Here is a 20,237-nt window from a genome sequence, read left to right on the forward strand (position 1 = left end):
CAACAGGTGAAATAAAAGATTTGAGGGCAATGGGTAACTAAATTTAGGCTCCTGTTCACATCTGAATTCATATTTTCATTGTCCTATTACTGGAGCAGTACAAAGAAAATGGTGATGAACAAACTGCACCCACAGACCATGTTGAGCATAATGTGGCACATCTGCTTTCTGTCATGTATCCCAAGTAGAAGCATGTTTATATGCTTGCTGTTTGCTACAGAATTGAGTGCATTTGTGGAAAGTAATATTTTTGTATTCTTTACTTTGTAGGCTGCTCTGACCAATTATACATTTGAAAATGTGGCCTTCCATATTCTTCACCAGAGGTTCCCACTTTTTACCTTTCGAACATTATCAGATTGGTTTGATAATAAATCTGATGTTTACAGGTAATATTGTATTAATGATAAATACTTACTTAAACACAAGTTCTTTCATTGGCTGCCATAGTTAACCAGACACATAATCTAGGGCAACATATGCAGATCATGTCTTTATTTCTTAGCAGCAGAAACTACTAGGATCACAGCAGATTGTCTGCCGAGACTGATTCTTTATTAGATTATTAGTACTGATGCGAACCAAGAACCACATTCAGAGTTGGCTGGCATACTTATTATACGAGTACTAAAGATTTACTAAATCCATTGCGTTCCTCCATTGGTTCTTTGTATTTTCCAGAAATTGTTAAACCGAAGTTTCCTGTGTTTGGTGATATAACTTTAGATCACTAAAGGGTTAAAATACACATAAGGTGTCTGACTTGTGTGCCACCATTATTTATTTGAGCCATAAACTCAAAATTTGAAGAAGAAAAAATGCAATTTTTTTCAACAGTTTTTGAAATTTTAATGTGACTGTTAGAGGGTGAACAGCTGAACATATATTGTTTGTTGTTGTAAGCCGCCTCAGAGCCTAAAATAAAGAAGTTGAAAACCTACCGTATTTATTAATAATAATAATGTACATGAAACCAAATCACTGCCAAACCTGAATAAGTGTATAATTCCTGAATAATCAATATTCACTGTAAGGGGTATCTCACCAGGAATTAAGAAATAAAACTTCACTTTTATTAGATTATATACCTAAAAAATGCCATAGTAGGCTATATTAAAAAATGTACATAAGACCCGCTATAAAGCAAGGCCAGAACCCCCACACTAAATCCCAGGGGGAAGAAAGCCAGGAAGTACAAATGTATGAACACTGATCCTCCTTTCTCTAATCTAAAACCGATTAATAAAAAACAGCTACCTCCTGGAGACCATATGTATATCAACCTCATAAAATTCTTCATAAAATTGGTTTCTGAAGAATTCAGAAAATTGGAAAATCAGTTTAACACACAAAGCATTTCAAACGTAACTTAAGTCATGAAGAGGTACAGGCTATGTTGTCCCTTGAGAATCAGAATCTGGTTTTAAAACCGGCGGATAAAGGGGAAAACATAGTAGCAATGGATAGAGAGCACTACAGTGGGGCAAAAAAGTACCGTATTTTTCGGACTATAACTAGGTTTTAGAGGAGAAAAATAGGGAAAAAAAAATTTCAGGCAAAAAATTGTAAAATATTTAATATATGGGAGTTGTAGTTTTGGAACAGCTGCAAGGCCACATTGACAGGTGACCCTGCAGCTGTACGGGGATGTATAGGGCGTTTTTTTTGTGGGGCCAGGTGTAGACCGGGCATTTTCAGACACAGGGATACCTAATGTATATGTTTCACAGTAATGTTATACTTTTATGTGAACTTTTATTTTATTTTTTATTATATTTTTTTTAAGTGTTTTTTTTTTTTTTTTTTTACTATTTTAATATCCCCCGCCTAGGGGGCTTGAACCTGCAATCATTTGATTGCAAGTCCCATAGACGGCAATACAAGTGTATTGCCGTCTATGGGAGATTCTATACATTACTATCGCGGAGGGTCATAGACCAGCCGCGATAGTAATATATATCTATGACAGGCCTGGGAGCCTTCATTAGGCTCCCGGCTGTCATCGGAACAGGTCGGCTCCTGCGGCCTCGCCGTGCAGGAGCCGGCCTGCATCACTAAAGGTATGAGGCCGGGGGGGGGGGGGGGGGGGGGCTAACTAACTGTCGGGACCTGCGGTGGAGGAGTGGGTTTGCAGCATGGCCGCGCTACTACTACCGCTGGTTTTCTTCAGCGGCAGTAGCGCGGCAATCCGCAGGCCCCGGCAGCTAAGACAGTCCCCGGCATCTGCTGTAATAGACCGGCGGATGCCGGGGAGTGTCTTAGCTGCCGGGGCCTGCAGTATTGTCACACTTCTGCCGCTGAAGAAAACCAGCGGTGGCAGTAGCGCGGCAATCTGCAGGCCCCGGCAGCTAAGACACTCCCCGGCATCCGCCGGTCTATTACAGCAGATGCCGGGGAGTGTCTTAGCTGCCGGGGCCTGCGGATTGCCGCGCTACTGCCGCTGAAGAAAACCAGCGGTGGCAGTAGCGCGGCCATGCTGCAAACCCACATTCAGACTATAAGACGCACCCTCATTTTCCTCCGAAATTTGGGGGGAAAAAAGTGCGTCTTATAGTCCGAAAAATACGGTATTTAGTCAGTCACCAATAGTGCAAGTTCCACCACTTAAAAAGATGAGAGGCGTCTGTAATTTACATCATAGGTAGACCTCAACTATGAGAGACAAAATGAGAAAACAAATCCAGAAAATCACAGTCTGATTTTGTAAGAATTTTTTTTCAATTTATGGTGGAAAATAAGTATTTGGTCAGTAACAAAATCTCATCTCAATACTTTGTTATATATCCTTTGTTGGCAATGACAGAGGTCAAATGTTTTCTGTAAGTCTTCACAAGGTTGGCACACACTATTGTTGGTATGTTGGCCCATTCCTCTATGCAGATCTCCTCTAGAGCAGTGATGTTTTGGGGTTGTCGCTTGGCTACACGGACTTTCAACTCCCTCCAAAGGTTTTCTATAGGGTTGAGATCTGGAGACTGGCTAGGCCACTCCAGGACCTTGAAATGCTTCTTACAAAGCCACTCCTTCGTTGCCCTGGCAGTGTTCTTTGGATCATTGTCATGTTGAAAGACCCAGCCACGTTTCATCTTCAATACCCTTGCTGATGGAAGGAGGTTTGGACTCAAAATCTCACCATACATGGCCACATTCATTCTTTCATGTACCCGGATCAGTCGTCCTGGCCCCTTTGCAGAGAAACAGCCCCAATGCATGAAACACGAAAAGTTGTGTTTCTACCAAACAGTTCCAGTTTGGTTTCATCAGACCATAGGACATTCTCCCAATACTCTTCTGGATCATCCAAATGCTCTCTAGCAAACTTCAGACGGGCCCAGACATGTACTGGCTTAAGTAGTGGGACACGTCTGGCACTGCAGGATCTGAGTCCCTGGCGGCGTAGTGTGTTACTGATGGTAGGCTTTGTTACATTGGTCCCAGCTCTCTGCAGTTCATTCACTAGGTCCCCCCGCGTGGTTCTGGGATTTTTGCTCACCGTTCTTGTGATCATTTTGACCCCACGGGGTGAGATTTTGCGTGGAGCCCCAGATCGAGGGAGATTATCAGTGGTCTTGTATGTCTTCTATTTTCTAATTATTGCTCACACAGTTGATTTCTTCAATCCAAGCTGGTTGCCTATTGCAGATTCAGTCTTCGCAGCCTGGTGCAGGGCTACAATTTTGTTTCTGGTGTCCTTTGACAGCTCTTTGGTCTTCACCATAGTGGAGTTTGGAGTCTGACTGTTTGAGGGTGTGCACAGGTGTCTTTTTATACTGATAACAAGTTTAAACAGGTGCCAATACTACAGGTAATGAGTGGAGGAAAGAGGAGACTCTTAAAGAAGAAGTTACAGGTCTGTGAGAGCCAGAAATCTTGATTGTTTGTAGGTGACCAAATACTTATTTTCCACCATAATTTGCAAATAAATTCTTACAAAATCAATGTGATTTTCTGGATTTGTTTTCTCATTTTGTCTCTCATAGTTGAGGTCTACCTATGATGTAAATTATAGACGCCTCTCATCTTTTTAAGTGGTGGAACTTGCACTATTGGTGACTGACTAAATACTTTTGTGCCCCACTGTATATAGCGATCTGTCTTTCTATCTTACAGGATGAGGAGTGTTATTGTGTCATTAGGAGGGAAGAGATTTCTAAATTCTCTGAGGAATTAAGATCTATTATAGATGAGGGCCTAGTAGAAGGACTCATCGATAGTAAAGAAAGGGAGTTTTTGGTACCCAAATTTCCGGTGACAGCCTCATTTTATATTTTACCCAAAATTCATAAGGGGACCTCTCCCCTTAGAGGTAGACCTATTGTTTCACAAATTGGTAGCTTGACACAAAACATTAGTGTGTATTTGGACCAACTTTTGCGGCCATTTGTGTTAGGGCTAGCCTCTTACACTAGGGATAGCATGGACGTGCTGAACAAAATTGAAGGGATTACTATGGATGAGGGAGTTTAGTTTGCAAGCCTAGATGTAGAGGCTATCTATTCCTCTATCCCTCATTCCAAAGGATATGAGGCTATTCAGTACTATTTAAAATCTAGAAGTATTGAGTTGAGAGCCCATAATGATTTCATTTTGAAGCTCCCCACGTTTGTTCTAGAAAGGAACGTGTTTGCGTTCGAAGGGGGGGGGGGTCCTTCCACCAGCTGAGGGGCACGGCGATGGGGAACCCTGTTGCCCCCACGTTCGCCAATTTGTTCCTCGGCTGGTGGGAGATAACCGTAGTTTTTGCTGATGACACCCCTCTGGACTCGGGATGTGTGAAATTGTGGGCTAGATACGTCGATGATGTATTGATTCTTTGGAGAGGAACTGTGGAGCAATTCAATCAGTTTGTTAAAGAACTCAATGTGAATGACCTAGGATTGAGATTTGCTTCTGAATTCAACCCTGACTCACTAGCCTTTTTGGATCTCAAATTAACTAAAACATCTGGCGGTAGGATTGCCTCTAATGTGTACAGAAAACCTACGGCAACGAATAGTTTTCTGGAATGGGGGAGCTGGCATCCTGCTCCTTTAAGGCGGGGTATCCCTGTTGGACAGTTTCTCCGGACTAGGAGGAACTGTTCTTCTGATATCGAGTTTCTTGGGCAATCTTGACATTTATCCCATCGATTCCGGAATAGGGGTTACCCAACGCAGGTTATTGAGGGAGCCTTTAATAGGGATAGCAAGGTTTCACGTAGCTCCTTACGAACATCTAAGAAAAAGAGGGAGCAGGATGAACAAGTCTGCATCATAGGGACCTTTGATTCCCACCATGGTGAAGTCAGGGATGTGTTACGAAAGTATTGGAAGGCTGATGGGGACATTGAGAAGGCGATCGGGAAGGAACCAAGTATTACCTTCAGACATGGAAGGAACCTTAGGGATTGCTTAGTGCATAGTTGTTTACCCCTGGTCTTATAGGCCGAATGTGGCGCCTGGCATCCGCTGTAATAGAGAGGCGGAAGCCGGCAAGTGATAGACGCCATTACAGGTGCCTGGGCCTGCGACATCGCTGCGCTCCTCTGCCCTGCATGAAGCCAGCAGCGGGAGGAGTGATGCTATTCCACTCCTCCGTCCCCCCGCCGCTGGCTTCATGCAGGGCAGGGCAGCGATGTCTCAGGCCCCGGCGTCTATCCCTCCCCGGCATCCGCCTCTCTAGTACAGCGGATGCCGGGTCAGTATCAGCGGCCCCTTCTCCCCCGGGGCCGGTCCCCACCGGCCCCGTACCTGTAAAGTTGCAGGCCGGCTCCTGCGCGGCGATATCGCAGGAGCCAACCTGTTCGGGTGACAGCCGGGAGCCTAATGAGGGGGGAGGGGGGGGGGGGAATAAAATAGTAAAAAAAAGCTATAAAAATATGAAATAAATAAAAGTTCTAAATCACCTCCTGTCCCTAGAATATATATTTGTCCCTTTTTTTTTTCAATAAAAGGTGATCTAAGCAATAGATATTCCCCAAAATGGTATAACTAAAAAGTACTTCTGGACCCGCAAAAAAAAACACTCTATGCGTCCCCGTACAGCTGCAGGGTCACCTGTCAATGTGGCCTTGCAGCTGTTGCAAAACTACAACTCCCATACATTTAAATATTTTACCAGTTTTTGCTTCAAAATTTTTTTTCCCTATTTTCCTCCTCTAAAACCTAGGTGCGTCTTATAGTCCGAAAAATACAGTATATATCTGTTCTCCCCTGTATATATTTTTTTTTTCCCTTCACACACTGGGTACTGTAATTACTTACCTGGAACACACTTATCTGGTCTTATACTAACTTCAGAATAGTGAATCTACTATTTGCATCTGTATTGTGCAGACCAATATATTTATGCACCACCGTGTTATCTTAGCAGTTGTTACTGCTACAATTGCTTTGCTATTTAGCCCCTGATGAGTCCATGAAGGACAGAACGCGTAGGGACTCTAGTTTGGAGACGCAGCCTGACTCTCATAGCCATTAATCTAAATCCATAGGGCGGTTTGACACTTGTCTCTTCTGTGTTGGCGTGGCGTTAGGCCAGTAACCTCACAGAACGGCTTGTGTGCGGCTGCCCAGCCACATTATTTGGAGATGTTTGCTATACATATATCTGGCATGAGAGTCAGTGTTTGCTATCTCATTGTTTGACATCTAGGGAGGTAGGATCAGTGTTCATACATTTGTACTTCCTGGCTTCCTTCCCCCTGGGATTTAGTGTAGGGGTTCTAGCTTTGCTTTATAGTGGGTCTTATGTACATTTTTTAATATAGCCTACTATGGCATTTTTTATCTATATAATCTAATAAAAGTGAAGGTTTAGTTCTTAATTCCCGGTGAGATACCCCTTACAGCGAATATAGTAATGTACACGGGGTAAATTTTCTGTAGTGAAGATATTGCTGCACTCTTTTCTGGTGTGCATTTTAATGGAAATCTTGTTGATGTGCAGCCAAGTATAAAATCCTTTATAGTAAACCTGATTACGGCCATATTGATATGTCTGGTGGTTCTTGCCTCCCCTTCCCTCTATGTGCCTTATCATTCTGTCCTAGAAAGATATAGGTCTTGATTTCTATCGGATACATTAGGACAGATTTATTAATACTAATAGTAAAGAAAGTTGTAAACCTGTGTGATAAATCTGGTACGTCTTTAGACATCTTTGTCTACCTTTATACTACTCGGCTTCTTTTTTTTCTGTAATCCTCACTCCCTTGCCTAAAAGGTGGAAGAAATAACTAAAAGTGTTAATAGATATATACCATTTTTTGGTGCAAATTGCACCAAAATCCTGGCACATTTTTCTACCCCACTATGTTACCTGGCTAAATTACTTAATGTGAGTCTTCTCTAATCCACTTCATGATAATTTTTCTTTCAGTGTTACAGCATGAGATAATGAACGTATTGTAATGTGCTCAGTTTTTATTACTTTCTTATTGGTCCGTTTTTAGATTAATATTTTGCATCTCTGCAGCATTTAGTTGCAAGAAAAACATGTACACATTTATCCTGGGTTCATATGGTTTGTATTTTGTTTCCTGTTTACAGATGGAGGATGATTGACCACTACATGACCAGGGTGCATGGAACCCTCCAGTTACTCGAACACTTAGACCTGATCGGGAGAACCAGTGAATTAGCAAGGCTTTTTGGGATTCAGTTTTTGCATGTCCTTACTAGAGGATCACAGGTAAGGAGGCCATGTATGATGCAACATTGATGTATTTCATTACTGTTTCAAAAGTTCTTGGGCTTTTACTGCTGATGGTACTAAATAGCCTAGCACTTAGGCCCCTGGAGCTTTACAGAGCCTAGCTAGCGAGGTTGGAGGTCTCCTTCCTCGACCTCTGCTACCGACTCCACTTTATGGACATGCAGCAGGAGCAGGATGAAATCAGTGACGTCACAAAGAGCGGTAGTGGCAGAAGGGGATGCAGAACGCAGAGGCTTCCGGTACCCCACTACACTCTGCAATTGACATTATCAGTGCATCGGGAACCTGCTTCTTTGTTTGTAATAAAGTTATCCAGTACATGGAGTACATTGGTAAAGTTTAATTTTTAAAAATTTAACCACTTTAAATGTGGTTAAATAGCAACTATAGGTCTAGTTTTTAGTACAGGTTGAATATATGAAAAGTTTTGTGTATATTATCAGAGAAAAATGCCTTTTTCTCTACTTACAGTATAAAAGCTCATTCCTCATCCTCTCCCTTCTAAGCTGCCCAGATCCATCTTCATTAAAGATACTGTATATGGAGGGGCAGTGGCGTAGCTTTAGGGGGTGCAGAAGTAGCAGACGCTGAAAAAAAAGGCAAAGCAGCACCGCAAAAACAGTGCAAATCCTATAGGACAATATCATATCAATGTTTTTGATATGATACAAAAATATAATGGAGACCTAAATATAAAGTGTCTGAAAACCAAAGCCCATCTGAAAATTTGTAGCCAGTAAATCCCCAGGTCATATAAATACAAAGCAATACATAAATAGTATTTCGTATAAACACTTCTTGAGTGAGCAAGATATCAACAACAGAGGTCGTGCTGCAGCTGGAAGTAAGTTTTTAACAGTTTAGCGGAAATGAGCAGTATGAAGTCTTCACTAAAAACAAATTTTAGCTGCAAGTTGAGCAGTTTTGTAATGTTTGGGCTATACTAGAAGTTTTGTAAGCTGCATAAAAAAAGCCTATCTGGAATATGATATTTTGAGCAAATGCGATGCATACTTTCCACTATAAAGTATTTCCAAGCCAGGACAAACCACAGAGTTAGTGAATTGCAGGATGGAGGTTGGCATGACAAATATGAAACTGTTTTATGTCTTTCTTTCTCAGTGTGCAACATTTCCAAAGATCTCAATTTTTTTTCTTTTCAGTTTCAGAATAAAGGATTACACAACAAAACTAATATATATTTTTTTTATGTTGCACAGTACCGAGTTGAATCAATGATGCTCCGCATTGCTAAACCAATGAATTATATCCCGGTAACCCCAAGTGTCCAACAAAGAGCTCAGATGAGAGCACCACAGTGCATACCACTCGTAATGGAGCCAGAGTCCAAATTCTACAGCAATTCCATATTGGTGCTTGACTTTCAATCCTTGTACCCCTCAATAGTGATTGCATATAACTACTGCTACTCGACTTGTCTGGGAAACATAGAGAACCTGGGAAAGTAAGAGACATCACTGTTTTGACTTGTATGTAAGACATAGAGTATGTGAGTAACATGAAAATAGATGAATAGAAGAATGAATGGAAAGCACAGTAGATTGTTTAAACGTACATACAGACTTAGTTTATTGTACCATGGTAGTGTGCTTTTTGCTGAGCTTGGGTGGTCTCAATCGTCAAATCGCATTTCTTCATTGGTTTGGTTATAGTCAAAAATATGGGTATAAGCAGACTTAAAATGATAAAATTGTGCTATTTATGAAAGGAAAAATTGTTGTAAAAATCATTTATATTGACCGCCGCAGTCAATGACACCCAGACTACGGAATACTAAAGCATATCTCGCTGCATTTTTTAATCGGGTTCGGGGATAGAAACCCTGAACAGAGTTTAAGCTCTGGTGTGAACCCAGCCTTATTCAGTGAAATTGGCTTTGTTATTGTCAAGTTCGTAACTACAGTTAATGTCAGAGTTTCTAATAAGAGCATGTTACTTACTTTATGTCTAGGTGTGAAGAGTTAAAATTTGGCTGCACATCATTGCATGTTCCTCCGGACCTCTTGTACCAGCTACGGCATGACATTACAGTATCGCCTAATGGAGTTGCTTTTGTTAAGGTAAGATGGTTAGCCTTGGTATAAATAGTTATACTGACATATTCTGTATATAATGATGCTGGTTATGTATTCCCAGTTATATAACCATATAGCTTGAAAACTTGTTTTTTATGTATTTAGTAATGCAAATTAAATTGTGTTAAAATTTTGTTTAAACTGAAATTTTTTTGGCCACTTAAATGCAAGCCAGTGATAATCTCTCCTGAAACATGACCTCTACACAGTCTTAGTTAATGGTGCAGGTTTGCAATTGTTCTACGCCTCTTTTTAATCTGCAATAGGGCCAAAAATTATTGCAAGTGCCTCTTTTACATTGCACTTTTCCGAAAGCAGGTGTAGTGAGGGCATGTTGTGGGCTGGGCTCCCCTAGGCTTGTCTTTATTTATGTCCATTTTCTAGCGTAGATGGTGCCTACAATCTTCACCAGCTACAAGCTTTTCTAGAATTCTGTGTAGACACATGGCCTGGCAGAGGATGCAAGTGTTTTCTGACTAGGTGTACAATACACCAGTCTTGATGAATCTCCACCTTCCATCAATGAATTTGAGATGAATGACTCAGAAAAGGTAGTGAGTCTTTGGAGTAGTCTTCCCTAGGAGAAAGTATGCAATAAAGCTCTCCTCTGAAAGGAAGAAAACTATCTTTCAATTACCACCTACATCTACTCTGTAATTCAATGCCCATAATGAAATACAAGACTGTAGTGAGCAGCCAAGGTATATCCCACACTACGAATCTACTTTAAACCTATGAATATATGAATTCATATTCTGCTTCCTTTCTTGTGCATCTTAGACATTATTTTTCTCTCCACTTAGGCCTCTGTCAGAAAGGGAGTTCTGCCAAGAATGCTTGAAGAGATTCTAAAAACCCGAATAATGGTGAAGCAGTCCATGAAACAGTATAAAGAAGACAGAAGCCTTACACGCCTGCTTGATGCCCGGCAACTGGGTTTGAAATTAATATCCAATGTCACATTTGGCTATACTGCTGCTAACTTCTCTGGAAGAATGCCATGTGTAGAGGTAAGAAGACATTCACACAACATACTGTGGAATATATTCAGCTCTGAGTCTTGGGCCACTTTACAATCTGCAATGGTGGCACAGATTCACAAAAGGAAAACTCTGTGACCCTAACCTATGTGTGGGATTTGGTTGATATGCTGGGTTCTGGTGACAGACTCTTTTTAAACAGATCTCCTTTTTCTTTCCACAAGTTAAACTATGCCCCTATAATATAAATATTATGAAATAATAGAAAAATATATAAAAAATTAAAGTGCAGCTAAGTGTATAAACATTAAAGTGTTGCAGAGAATAATCGTGATACATAGTGTTGTTAGAAATTGAGACAAATCTGATTCTGAGCATATGCATCAGATGCTACCGAAGTGAAGTTGACTTTTGTACTTTATCTGTATTGCAGATTGGAGACAGTATTATACATAAAGCACGTGAGACTTTGGAGCGAGCTATAAAACTTGTGAATGATACAAAGAAGTGGGGAGCCAGAGTTGTTTATGGTGACACTGACAGGTAATGAAAATCATCCCTTTGTGTATTTGTACTCTTCTCAATGGGAGTAGACAATATTAGAGGACCTTTCATGTCCTCAGGCACATGCAGTTTTATATACCGATAGAAAGCCAACAGTGCCCCGGGGCAAGAGATATCAGTGCTGTTTTACCGATGTCTGCCTAATGTCAGAAGGGCGTTCCCGACAGTCTAGCTGGGCTGTGAGAAATGCTCCACCTGACAGTACTCATCCACAGCTCTGTACTGTCAGAGGGGGTGTTCCTTACCACCCAGCGATGATGCTAACTTGTGAGCATTGACCCTCCCCCAACTGTACTTGTCCATAGACTACTACTGGGGAGGGTTTCAAAGCTTAGCGTCATCGCTGGGTGGTAAGGAATGCCCCCTCTGACAGTACAGGGCTATGGACGAGTACAGTCAGGGGGGCGTTCCTCACAGCCTAGCTAGACCGTCAGGAACGCCCTTCTGACAGTGGGAAGACATTGATAAATGGCACCGATATCTCTTGCCCAGGGCACATAACGGGAAAGCCTCCAGTGCACTGAACTCAGCGCACTGTTGGTTTTCTAGTGGTATATAAAACTACATGTGCCCGAGGACATGAAGGTCCTCTTTCAAAGTTTTTTTTTTGAGTGTTCGATAAAGTTTTTGTAATATACTTAATTAACCTAAGTTTCTTTTAAAATCACATTCACTCTGATAACGCTGACATCTTCTGTTCACACTCTCTGTAATTGTTACTTCTGTGGGAAACCTTGAATTCTATTTGATATCTATTTTGCTCAGATACATTCGCTCAGCACATCTGAACAGTCACCAGATATTTCAAATATTAGGGTCTATATTTTTTATTTTACCAATGGGATGTGTGAGATAAGAGCAGTAGGAGGATCACCTCCCAATGCACTGGCAGCATAGCCATAAGAGGGGAGGGGTGAGTCTTGCAGGAGCAGTGAATTGCCCAGACTGCCCCAAATACTCCATTTGTATATGGCATCAAAGTTGTTTTCAAAGAATGATTAACACACCTACGTTGGTTGGAAATGTATGTTCGTTCAGTGTAGTATGATTTATAAAACTTTGTGTGTAAGTCTGACGCACATCATGGAATTTGAGGCTATTAATAAAAGCCATCACATATGACTTTTTTTTTTTTTTTTTTTAAACAAATGTTGACAGCATTATTTCATTGTAGGTTACAAAGCTACTTCTACTGAGACCGTAACATCATAGACTTTAACTGTGGACATCTGCTGTCTTCTGACGACCATTAATACTGTAAATGTTCCTCCTGTTTTCTAGCATGTTTGTGCTGCTGAAAGGAGCAACAAAGGAGCAGTCCTTCAAAATAGGCCAAGAAATTGCAGAAGCAGTCACTGCCACAAACCCAAAGCCAGTGAAACTCAAGTTTGAGAAGGTAATTTCATGAGAGAAATACATTATTTTAAACATATTAAGGATTTAGGGAGGAAGAACAGCAAAATACAGCGGCATTCCATTGCACTGCTAAAGGGCAATTCCCTTATCTCTATTGCTTTATTTTCTGCCAGTGCTGCTCTGATTCTCGTTCCCAGCAAAAACACTTACAGTGACATGCAAAAGTTTGGACACCTCTGGTCAAAATGACTGTTATTGTGAACAAGTTGAAGATGAAATGAGTTAAAGCTTAAACTCTCTTTTCTATAACTTTAAACAATATCAGATTATTATGTTTGAGTATAATTTTAAAGGGAACGGCAAACCTTACCTAGCAAGGTCTGAGACCTTCATTAGCCAGTTAGGGTTATGGCTTGTTCACTATCATTGTTAGGGAAAGCCAAGTGATGGAAATTGTACAGCTTTATAAATACCCAGCCTCCTCTAACCCTCTGCCAAAATAGATAGAAGAAGATGGCAAAGCGGTTATAAGTTGCCCTTTCCTTTTCTGTAATTGAGAAATGGCAGTTACAGGAACAGTAGAGATCAAGAGAAGTTCTGGAAGACCAAGAAAAATTTCAGCGTCATTAGGGGCTATGTAAAATGTGTTTAGAAGTGTAGAGACCTGCAAAGAGCCAGAAAATGAAAAAGCAAAGTGGACAATTTGACAATAATGGAACCACTCGGTTTGGGGGATGTTCATGCTAAAGTGAGATAATCAAAGGGCCAAAGCTCCAGAATCCGAAGATCAAACATATCCACTAATCTAAAGATATCAGATCTGTTTAGGTGGAGGCGTTGGCCGCATTATATATTACACTTTTACATTTTACAGGTGTATCTTCCCTGTGTTTTGCAAACCAAAAAGAGATATGTGGGTTACATGTATGAAACCCTTGACCAGAAGGATCCAGTTTTTGATGCAAAAGGCATAGAGACTGTAAGAAGAGACGCCTGTCCTGCTGTTGGTAAGGTAAGGAGTCAACATCAACCACCCTTGATAACCCTACACTTTATGTACTTCCAATATCAGAATTGCTTTCTTTATGAGAGCGCATGTTTAAAAGGGTTTTCTGGGCAAAAGATTATTTTTTTTTTAAAAAAGGTCTGTTAATAGGTTAATAAGTGCAACCAAATACCTTTTAGCAGTCTTTTCAGTGATTTTCTGGGTTTCTCTGTGAGCTCCCACCCACTACTAGCCCACCCACTACTAGCCTTTCCTAACTAATTCAACATCCCCCCCCCCCCTTCCCCAAATCCATCATACTTAACCTGCGTTCCTGGCAGAATCATTCGACACGGGGCTTCACTTGTTCTGGGAGGCTCGGCACCTCCTCTTCTTGCTGTCTGCCCATGCCTGCGCAATAGAGCCAGAGTGCCGGCATGCACAGTAGTGATGTCCCATGCCAGGTAGATCTGGACAGGAAGACAGTTAAGTGTCATGGGAAGGAAGATATCTGCGCCTGGGGTCTCCGTTCTGCAGGTTTCCGTTTCCTGCATGAAACTGGTCCGGAGACGGAAACCTGCAGGCATTTTTCAATCCCATTCATTTGAATGGGTTTGAAAAGTGGTTTCACCGTGGAGAGCATAAAACGCTCATGTAATTGCACAGAAAGAATATCCAGCACCAATCAGTCGATATATAAAACTTAGCCTTTATTCATACTCCATTAAAAGGTTTCTCCAAACAGTAACCATCAAGTTAACGTAAGTGCATAGATGTTACATTTGCTACGCATTTCGGGACTGAAGGTGTCCCTTCCTCTTGGCAAATGCTAAATGATAAAACGCTAATGGGGCGCTCACTGCCGGTCACGGTCTGACAGGTTTTAGTCTTCTGCACAAAGCCTGAAACCTGATAACGGAGACCCGAATGCTGGTGTGAACCCAGCGTAAGTATGATGACGTGAGGCAGGGGGTGCATTACTATATTGGTGACTGATCACATGACCACCCCGGCAATCTAGGTAAATATAGATTTTTGGTAACCTAGGTAATTTTGAAGGGGGGGGAGGAAAGGGGTACAGTTTAGATTAGAAAAATCATTTTATCCCAGACGTCCCCTTTTAAATAGCATGAGATTCATGTTCCCATCCCATCCTGTGAATCCATCCAAGCTATAGACATAAACCTGGTATCCTCCAGTCCAACATTTTCTGTATTATTTATGTAACCTATGTGACTTTTTCTAGCACATGACCTGGTCAGACCTGGCGCTTTATACCAGTCTGTTTAGTGGGTGCTTTTCCAAAGTGTCCAAGTCTTTTGTCCTTTTGTATTTCCAGATACTTGAACGTTCCATAAAGCTGCTGTTTGAAACAAGAGATATAAGTCAGATCAAGCAATACGTCCAGAGACAATGTATGAAGCTTTTAGAGGGAAAGGCCAGCATGCAGGATCTTATCTTTGCCAAGGAATACAGAGGAAGCTTTGCATACAGACCAGGAGCTTGCGTTCCAGCACTGGAACTCACAAGGTAACATTGCATAGACAGATGCTGCAGCTTTGGGCAGCAGATCGTACGCTTCATAGGTTTTTTGTTGTCTTTCGGAAGGGTTTTATGCTTTGGTAACATGTAAAAGGGTTGTGTGAGACAGGCAATATATACAAAAGGCTCAAAATGGATTAAAATTAAAAAAGAAGCAGAATTCCCTTCACCAGTCCCCACCACTTACTTGCCCCATTTATCTGTAATTCATTGTCCTATCTTGGCACAAAGGTAATACCTGCTCAGCCAATCTGTGGCCACAGCGCTGACCGACCTCAGCCAGTGAATGGCCGAGTAGGAATTTTCTGTGTTTGTATTGAGACCAGATATACTGCCTTCATTTAGTTTTTAACCCATTCTCAGGCTGTAGTGCAAAGTGTCTAGGTGTGTGCCACTTGACCTATACCACTGTTATCTTTGTTCACAGGAAAATGGTGTCATATGATCGTCGCTCTGAACCACGTGTCGGAGAAAGAGTGCCATATGTGATAGTTTATGGTTCACCTGGAGTTCCCCTTATTCAGCTTGTAAGACGACCTATTGATGTCCTCCAGGACCATAATCTAAGAATTAATGCAACCTACTACATCACTAAGCAGATACTGCCACCACTAAACCGAATCTTTTCTCTTATTGGAGTGGATGTATTCAGTTGGTATGATGAATTGCCAAGGGTAAGTGCACAGTATTTCTTATGACTTTACATAAAGGTAAATCCAAACTTATAAAGACATGCCTTGTTGGGGGAGTTAGGTTCCTGAGAGGATCCCTAGGGAAGTGTTCAGTAGTGTAACCTCAGTATTAATAGGTCACACAGTCGTGACTTAGAGGAACGGTTATCAGTTCTGAGTATTTTAGTATTTTGTTTATTTATATTCATTCAGCCTTTACAAAGAAAGACCTAAGCCATTTTAGGGTTCATGCAAATTAGGGAATAACAACCAAGTGAGTGGTAACACTGTGGGCTCTCTGAGGCTGGGGCCTATGTGTGCTTTATGTCCTGCAGTGTTACCAACCACTTGACCCCGTATACCCTGATTTGCATCAAAACTAAAAGGGCTTATATCTTTAGAACAGCTAAACAGATTTGGATAAACAAAACCCCAAAATGCTAACAAACTTGTTATGGATTTGGACTCTGTTCTATAGAAGCTGGCAGATGAACTGTTTTGAGCTCTAAATGAGATCTGGCCCTTGGATGGCCTAGCTTTAAGTTCTGACTTTAATCTAGATGTGCCAGAAGTATTAAATGGCCAAGGCTGCTTAATAAATGTGATTACATCGCACCAAGCATACACACGGTATAAAATCACCCCACTGTGCTTTGGTAATCTAATAAACCCGTCCTGTACTCACCTGGTCTATGCAAAAACAGGACAGAATTAGTTTTTTTGTTTGTTCACTTTTTTAATGTCACCTGTTGACCATTTGATGATTTATTTAGCATCATGAAACCTGCCCATTGAAGTACTTATACATGCGCCAACACTTAACTGGAAATTGCATTTTGATTCCTTTGTCAGATCCAGAAGGCATATTCTGCATACTCCACAATGAGACATGAACTGGATGCAAGGAAAGGCACAATCTCTCAGTATTTCACAACTTTGCATTGTCCTATATGTGATGAACTGACACAACATGGGATCTGCAGTAAATGTAGGAGTCAACCGCAGCATGTAGTAGTGATTCTCAATCAAGAAATTCGGGAATTGGAGTACAGACAAGACCAGCTAGTCAAGGTAAATATAGATTTAGATATATTAAGCTTGTGTGTTTAAAATTTCAAACTCTGTTAACTCATGAAGTCCAGTCATATTTACAGAGGAACAGGTATCTTGTTACACTAGGATCCTGGCTGCTGTCACATATACCATATGTGTGTACAGTATAGGAAATGTACAATGAATAAGAGAACAATGTTAGATCTTGAGGAACACCTACAATTATTCCATGTCTGTAAACATTTAGGGGTTTTTTTTAGCATGGGCACAAAGTCTTGCATGTCAGACTTTGTGTCTGTGCCCAAAAAAAATGGTTTGACGGTGGAGAGGCCACATATGGACATCGGTGGTTTGCTTTAAAAAAATGAATAAGTTTTTAAACTGACTATATGCAAGCCGTCTCAAGCTGTTTTTCCTGCTATTTCGGTGGAATCACAGCGGTCGGACAGCGGCAGAAGTGTGAACGCCCCCTAATAGTAGTAATTGGTGTTGGTGATTTCAATAGTAAATAAGTCCATAAAATTATTATTACAAAATTAAAACTTGGTCTAGTGGAAACTATCCCCACCACTTTACAACTTTTGGGTGAATGCCTAATTTATATCCTATCAAATTGCTGGACTTATATCCTGCTAAATTTATAGTCGCGTGCCAAAAGTTCTGAGACTGGCACATTTTCATTTTCACAAAGTTTACCGCTTCAGTGTTTTTAGATCTTTTAGTCAGCTTTGTCTATGATACATTAAAGTGCGATTATGTCACTCTAGTAATGTATTGTTGTTATAACAACTTTATGACAAAGTAATATAAAAGCAATATTATTCCAAGAAGTCCATAACTGATGCCATGAAGGTTACTCTTAGTAATACGAGCCATCAAAACATATTGATGACTCCTACACTAAAGAAGCTTTTTTTAAACTTGTTTTATTGAAGATTGTGCAGCATGATATAAAAGACAAATAGGCAGTGGTAATAAAGTATCACAATAATTTCAGACCAAACATTGTACGAAACCTAAAGAAGTAGAAAAGAAAATTCAACAAAAACAATGCTGCAAAGTCGACACTGTTGCCAAGTCAATAGGCAGGGCATGAAAGTCCAAAAGGAAAAAAAACAGCATGACTTGTAGGATGTAAACAGGAACGAGATATAGGACAGTATCGCAATCCCAACCAAATAGTATACTGTAATATACACTAAACATTACAACTACAAAGATAATACAGAGGCCCAAAATTTAGATGATTTGTGCACTCCTGGCAGTCCTCCTCACCTAAACAATAAGCAAAGTCAGAGCTGTATGAAATGTTGGGGGGAGTGTACAGGGTTTGACGGTACAGAAAATACACCAGTTGGTTAAATGGCAGAAAGGAATTGCCTAACTAATGTTCTCCACATTGATAGAGTGGGCGGAAAGGGAGCCATCTATCATAAGACATTGTTTTTTTCTAGCCGAAAATAATGATTCACTTAAAAAGATACTGATACAGTGTAACCATACCTCTTCATCTAAAATTCCAAACGGCATATCTCCAGAGTGAATGGAATAGGTGAAATAAGCATTTTTATACACTTTTATTGATAAAAATATCAAGTTTGTGGAAAGCCTCAGTATTTAAAGTATTTTCCTGTGTGCCAGAGCAAATTGCAGAAGTTTTGTAAGAGAGTCATCAGATTCTGGGCCAAATCCTGACTCATGGCAACAAATCACGATGTGTAACGTGTTAGCGGTGGAGTTAATGGTGTCCATATTTCCATTCTAGTTATGCAAGAATTGCACAGGCTGCTCTGATCAACAGATCCAATGTGTTTCTCTCAACTGTCCAGTACTTTTCAAGCTGTCCCGGGTGAGCCGGGACCTCTCCAAGGCTCCCTATCTACGTCAGCTCCTTGACCAGTTCTGAATTGCGATAAGAGGTGACCGGTGCTATATCTTTACGTGTTTATCACACTACAAACTATTGTGCATGGTGCTGTTTTGGATTGCATTGCTTATTTTATTTTTTATGATTTGTTCAGTATGACTATTATTCAGAGTAACACTCATCTCCATCAGTGCTGGGGGTTAATCTATGTATTGCTATCTTTCTACAATGTACAAAGTATTTTTCCTTTTATTTTCACTTTGTAACATACAGTTTTATAATGCAGGTGTTTGAACAAGCTAGAGGAATCACTATGTAAATGCATTTCTTACAATAGGCTTTAGTTACTTCCATAGTACACTGCCTAGGAAGGAGCACTGATATCTTGACTAGCAGAATCCACCTCTCTTGATACATCAGTATCAGACCTCGGTTCAGTTCTAGAGCACCCATATTATTTCTAAGTTTAAGTGCAAAATATTTTGTAAATAGACCTTTTTTTACTTTTGAAACAACTGAGTAAAATAATGTGCAATGGGATTTTATACAGTTGGTTGGTGTGTGTCCTCCATGTTTTGCTCCATTCATATGACATATTTTGTTATTTTTGATCAGAATGTGCAAATTGTATTTGTGTAGCATTTCAGATTTGTCATTTTCTTATAAAAGAAGAAAAAGGAAAATAAAAAAAAAATCTATATTGCTGTCTTGCTTTAGCTGTAATGGGGCATTGTGAGGAACTGTGCAAAGACCTTTTTTGTTATAAAACTGTGGGACTGTTGCAATACTTTAAATATAAGATTTATTCCATTTTGCTTGTTTTGTATAGACATTTCTATGGTTTCTAAATATGCTTATAATATTTTTCTTTCCTTCTGTACAGTTAAATCTTATTTGCCATCATCTTGAACATGACAGTGTATTTAGATTATTTGTATAACTGTATAAAATTTTAAAAAAAAGGAACTATGTGGTAAGTGTATCGTTTTCTAAACTGGAAATTGTTTGAAAAGTTAAAAAGAAAACAATATTAAAAACTAATAAAATATATAATATTGTGACTGTCTTGTTTTTTGTATTTGAAAAAGAAATGGTAAAGTCTGTAAAATGAAACGTGTTTGCTATTGGTGGCAAAGATGATCAACTAAGGGTATAGTCATGTTTGGCCAAGAGAGTCTGCTAAGAGCAAATGCCAACAAAGAGTATTACATTTATGTAGAATTTATTACCCTTTAACTACTTAATGGGATTGTCCGGGATAACTAGAAATCCTACACTAATCTAAACACCCTCCTACCTTCTAAATAACCTAATTTATCAAAAATGGATAGTTACCCATATTTTATGATAGTCTGGTGACAATCCGTATCATCACTACTACCCCCATCACTCCATTATACTTACCCTCCAGGCTTCTTCCAATGAGAC

General features: G+C 40.3%; 1 protein-coding gene across 1 annotated transcript in view; it reads left to right on the forward strand.

The window, feature by feature from the left end:
- REV3L (REV3 like, DNA directed polymerase zeta catalytic subunit) overlaps positions 1 to 19,785 on the forward strand; it is a 126,208-nt gene extending 106,423 nt beyond the window's left edge. Inside the window, exons 21-32 of the mRNA XM_075268125.1 lie at positions 271 to 389; positions 7,530 to 7,671; positions 8,916 to 9,160; positions 9,668 to 9,776; positions 10,595 to 10,801; positions 11,205 to 11,314; positions 12,617 to 12,731; positions 13,566 to 13,703; positions 15,016 to 15,206; positions 15,646 to 15,892; positions 16,742 to 16,960; positions 18,708 to 19,785. Of these exons, the coding sequence (XP_075124226.1) occupies positions 271 to 389; positions 7,530 to 7,671; positions 8,916 to 9,160; positions 9,668 to 9,776; positions 10,595 to 10,801; positions 11,205 to 11,314; positions 12,617 to 12,731; positions 13,566 to 13,703; positions 15,016 to 15,206; positions 15,646 to 15,892; positions 16,742 to 16,960; positions 18,708 to 18,848 (1,983 nt within the window). The 3' untranslated portion in view covers positions 18,849 to 19,785. The remainder of the gene's footprint in view (positions 1 to 270; positions 390 to 7,529; positions 7,672 to 8,915; positions 9,161 to 9,667; positions 9,777 to 10,594; positions 10,802 to 11,204; positions 11,315 to 12,616; positions 12,732 to 13,565; positions 13,704 to 15,015; positions 15,207 to 15,645; positions 15,893 to 16,741; positions 16,961 to 18,707) is intronic.
- The last annotated feature ends 452 nt before the right edge of the window (positions 19,786 to 20,237 follow it).

The sequence above is a fragment of the Leptodactylus fuscus genome, chromosome 3 (assembly GCF_031893055.1).
Source record: "Leptodactylus fuscus isolate aLepFus1 chromosome 3, aLepFus1.hap2, whole genome shotgun sequence".
Lineage (NCBI taxonomy): Eukaryota > Metazoa > Chordata > Amphibia > Anura > Leptodactylidae > Leptodactylus > Leptodactylus fuscus.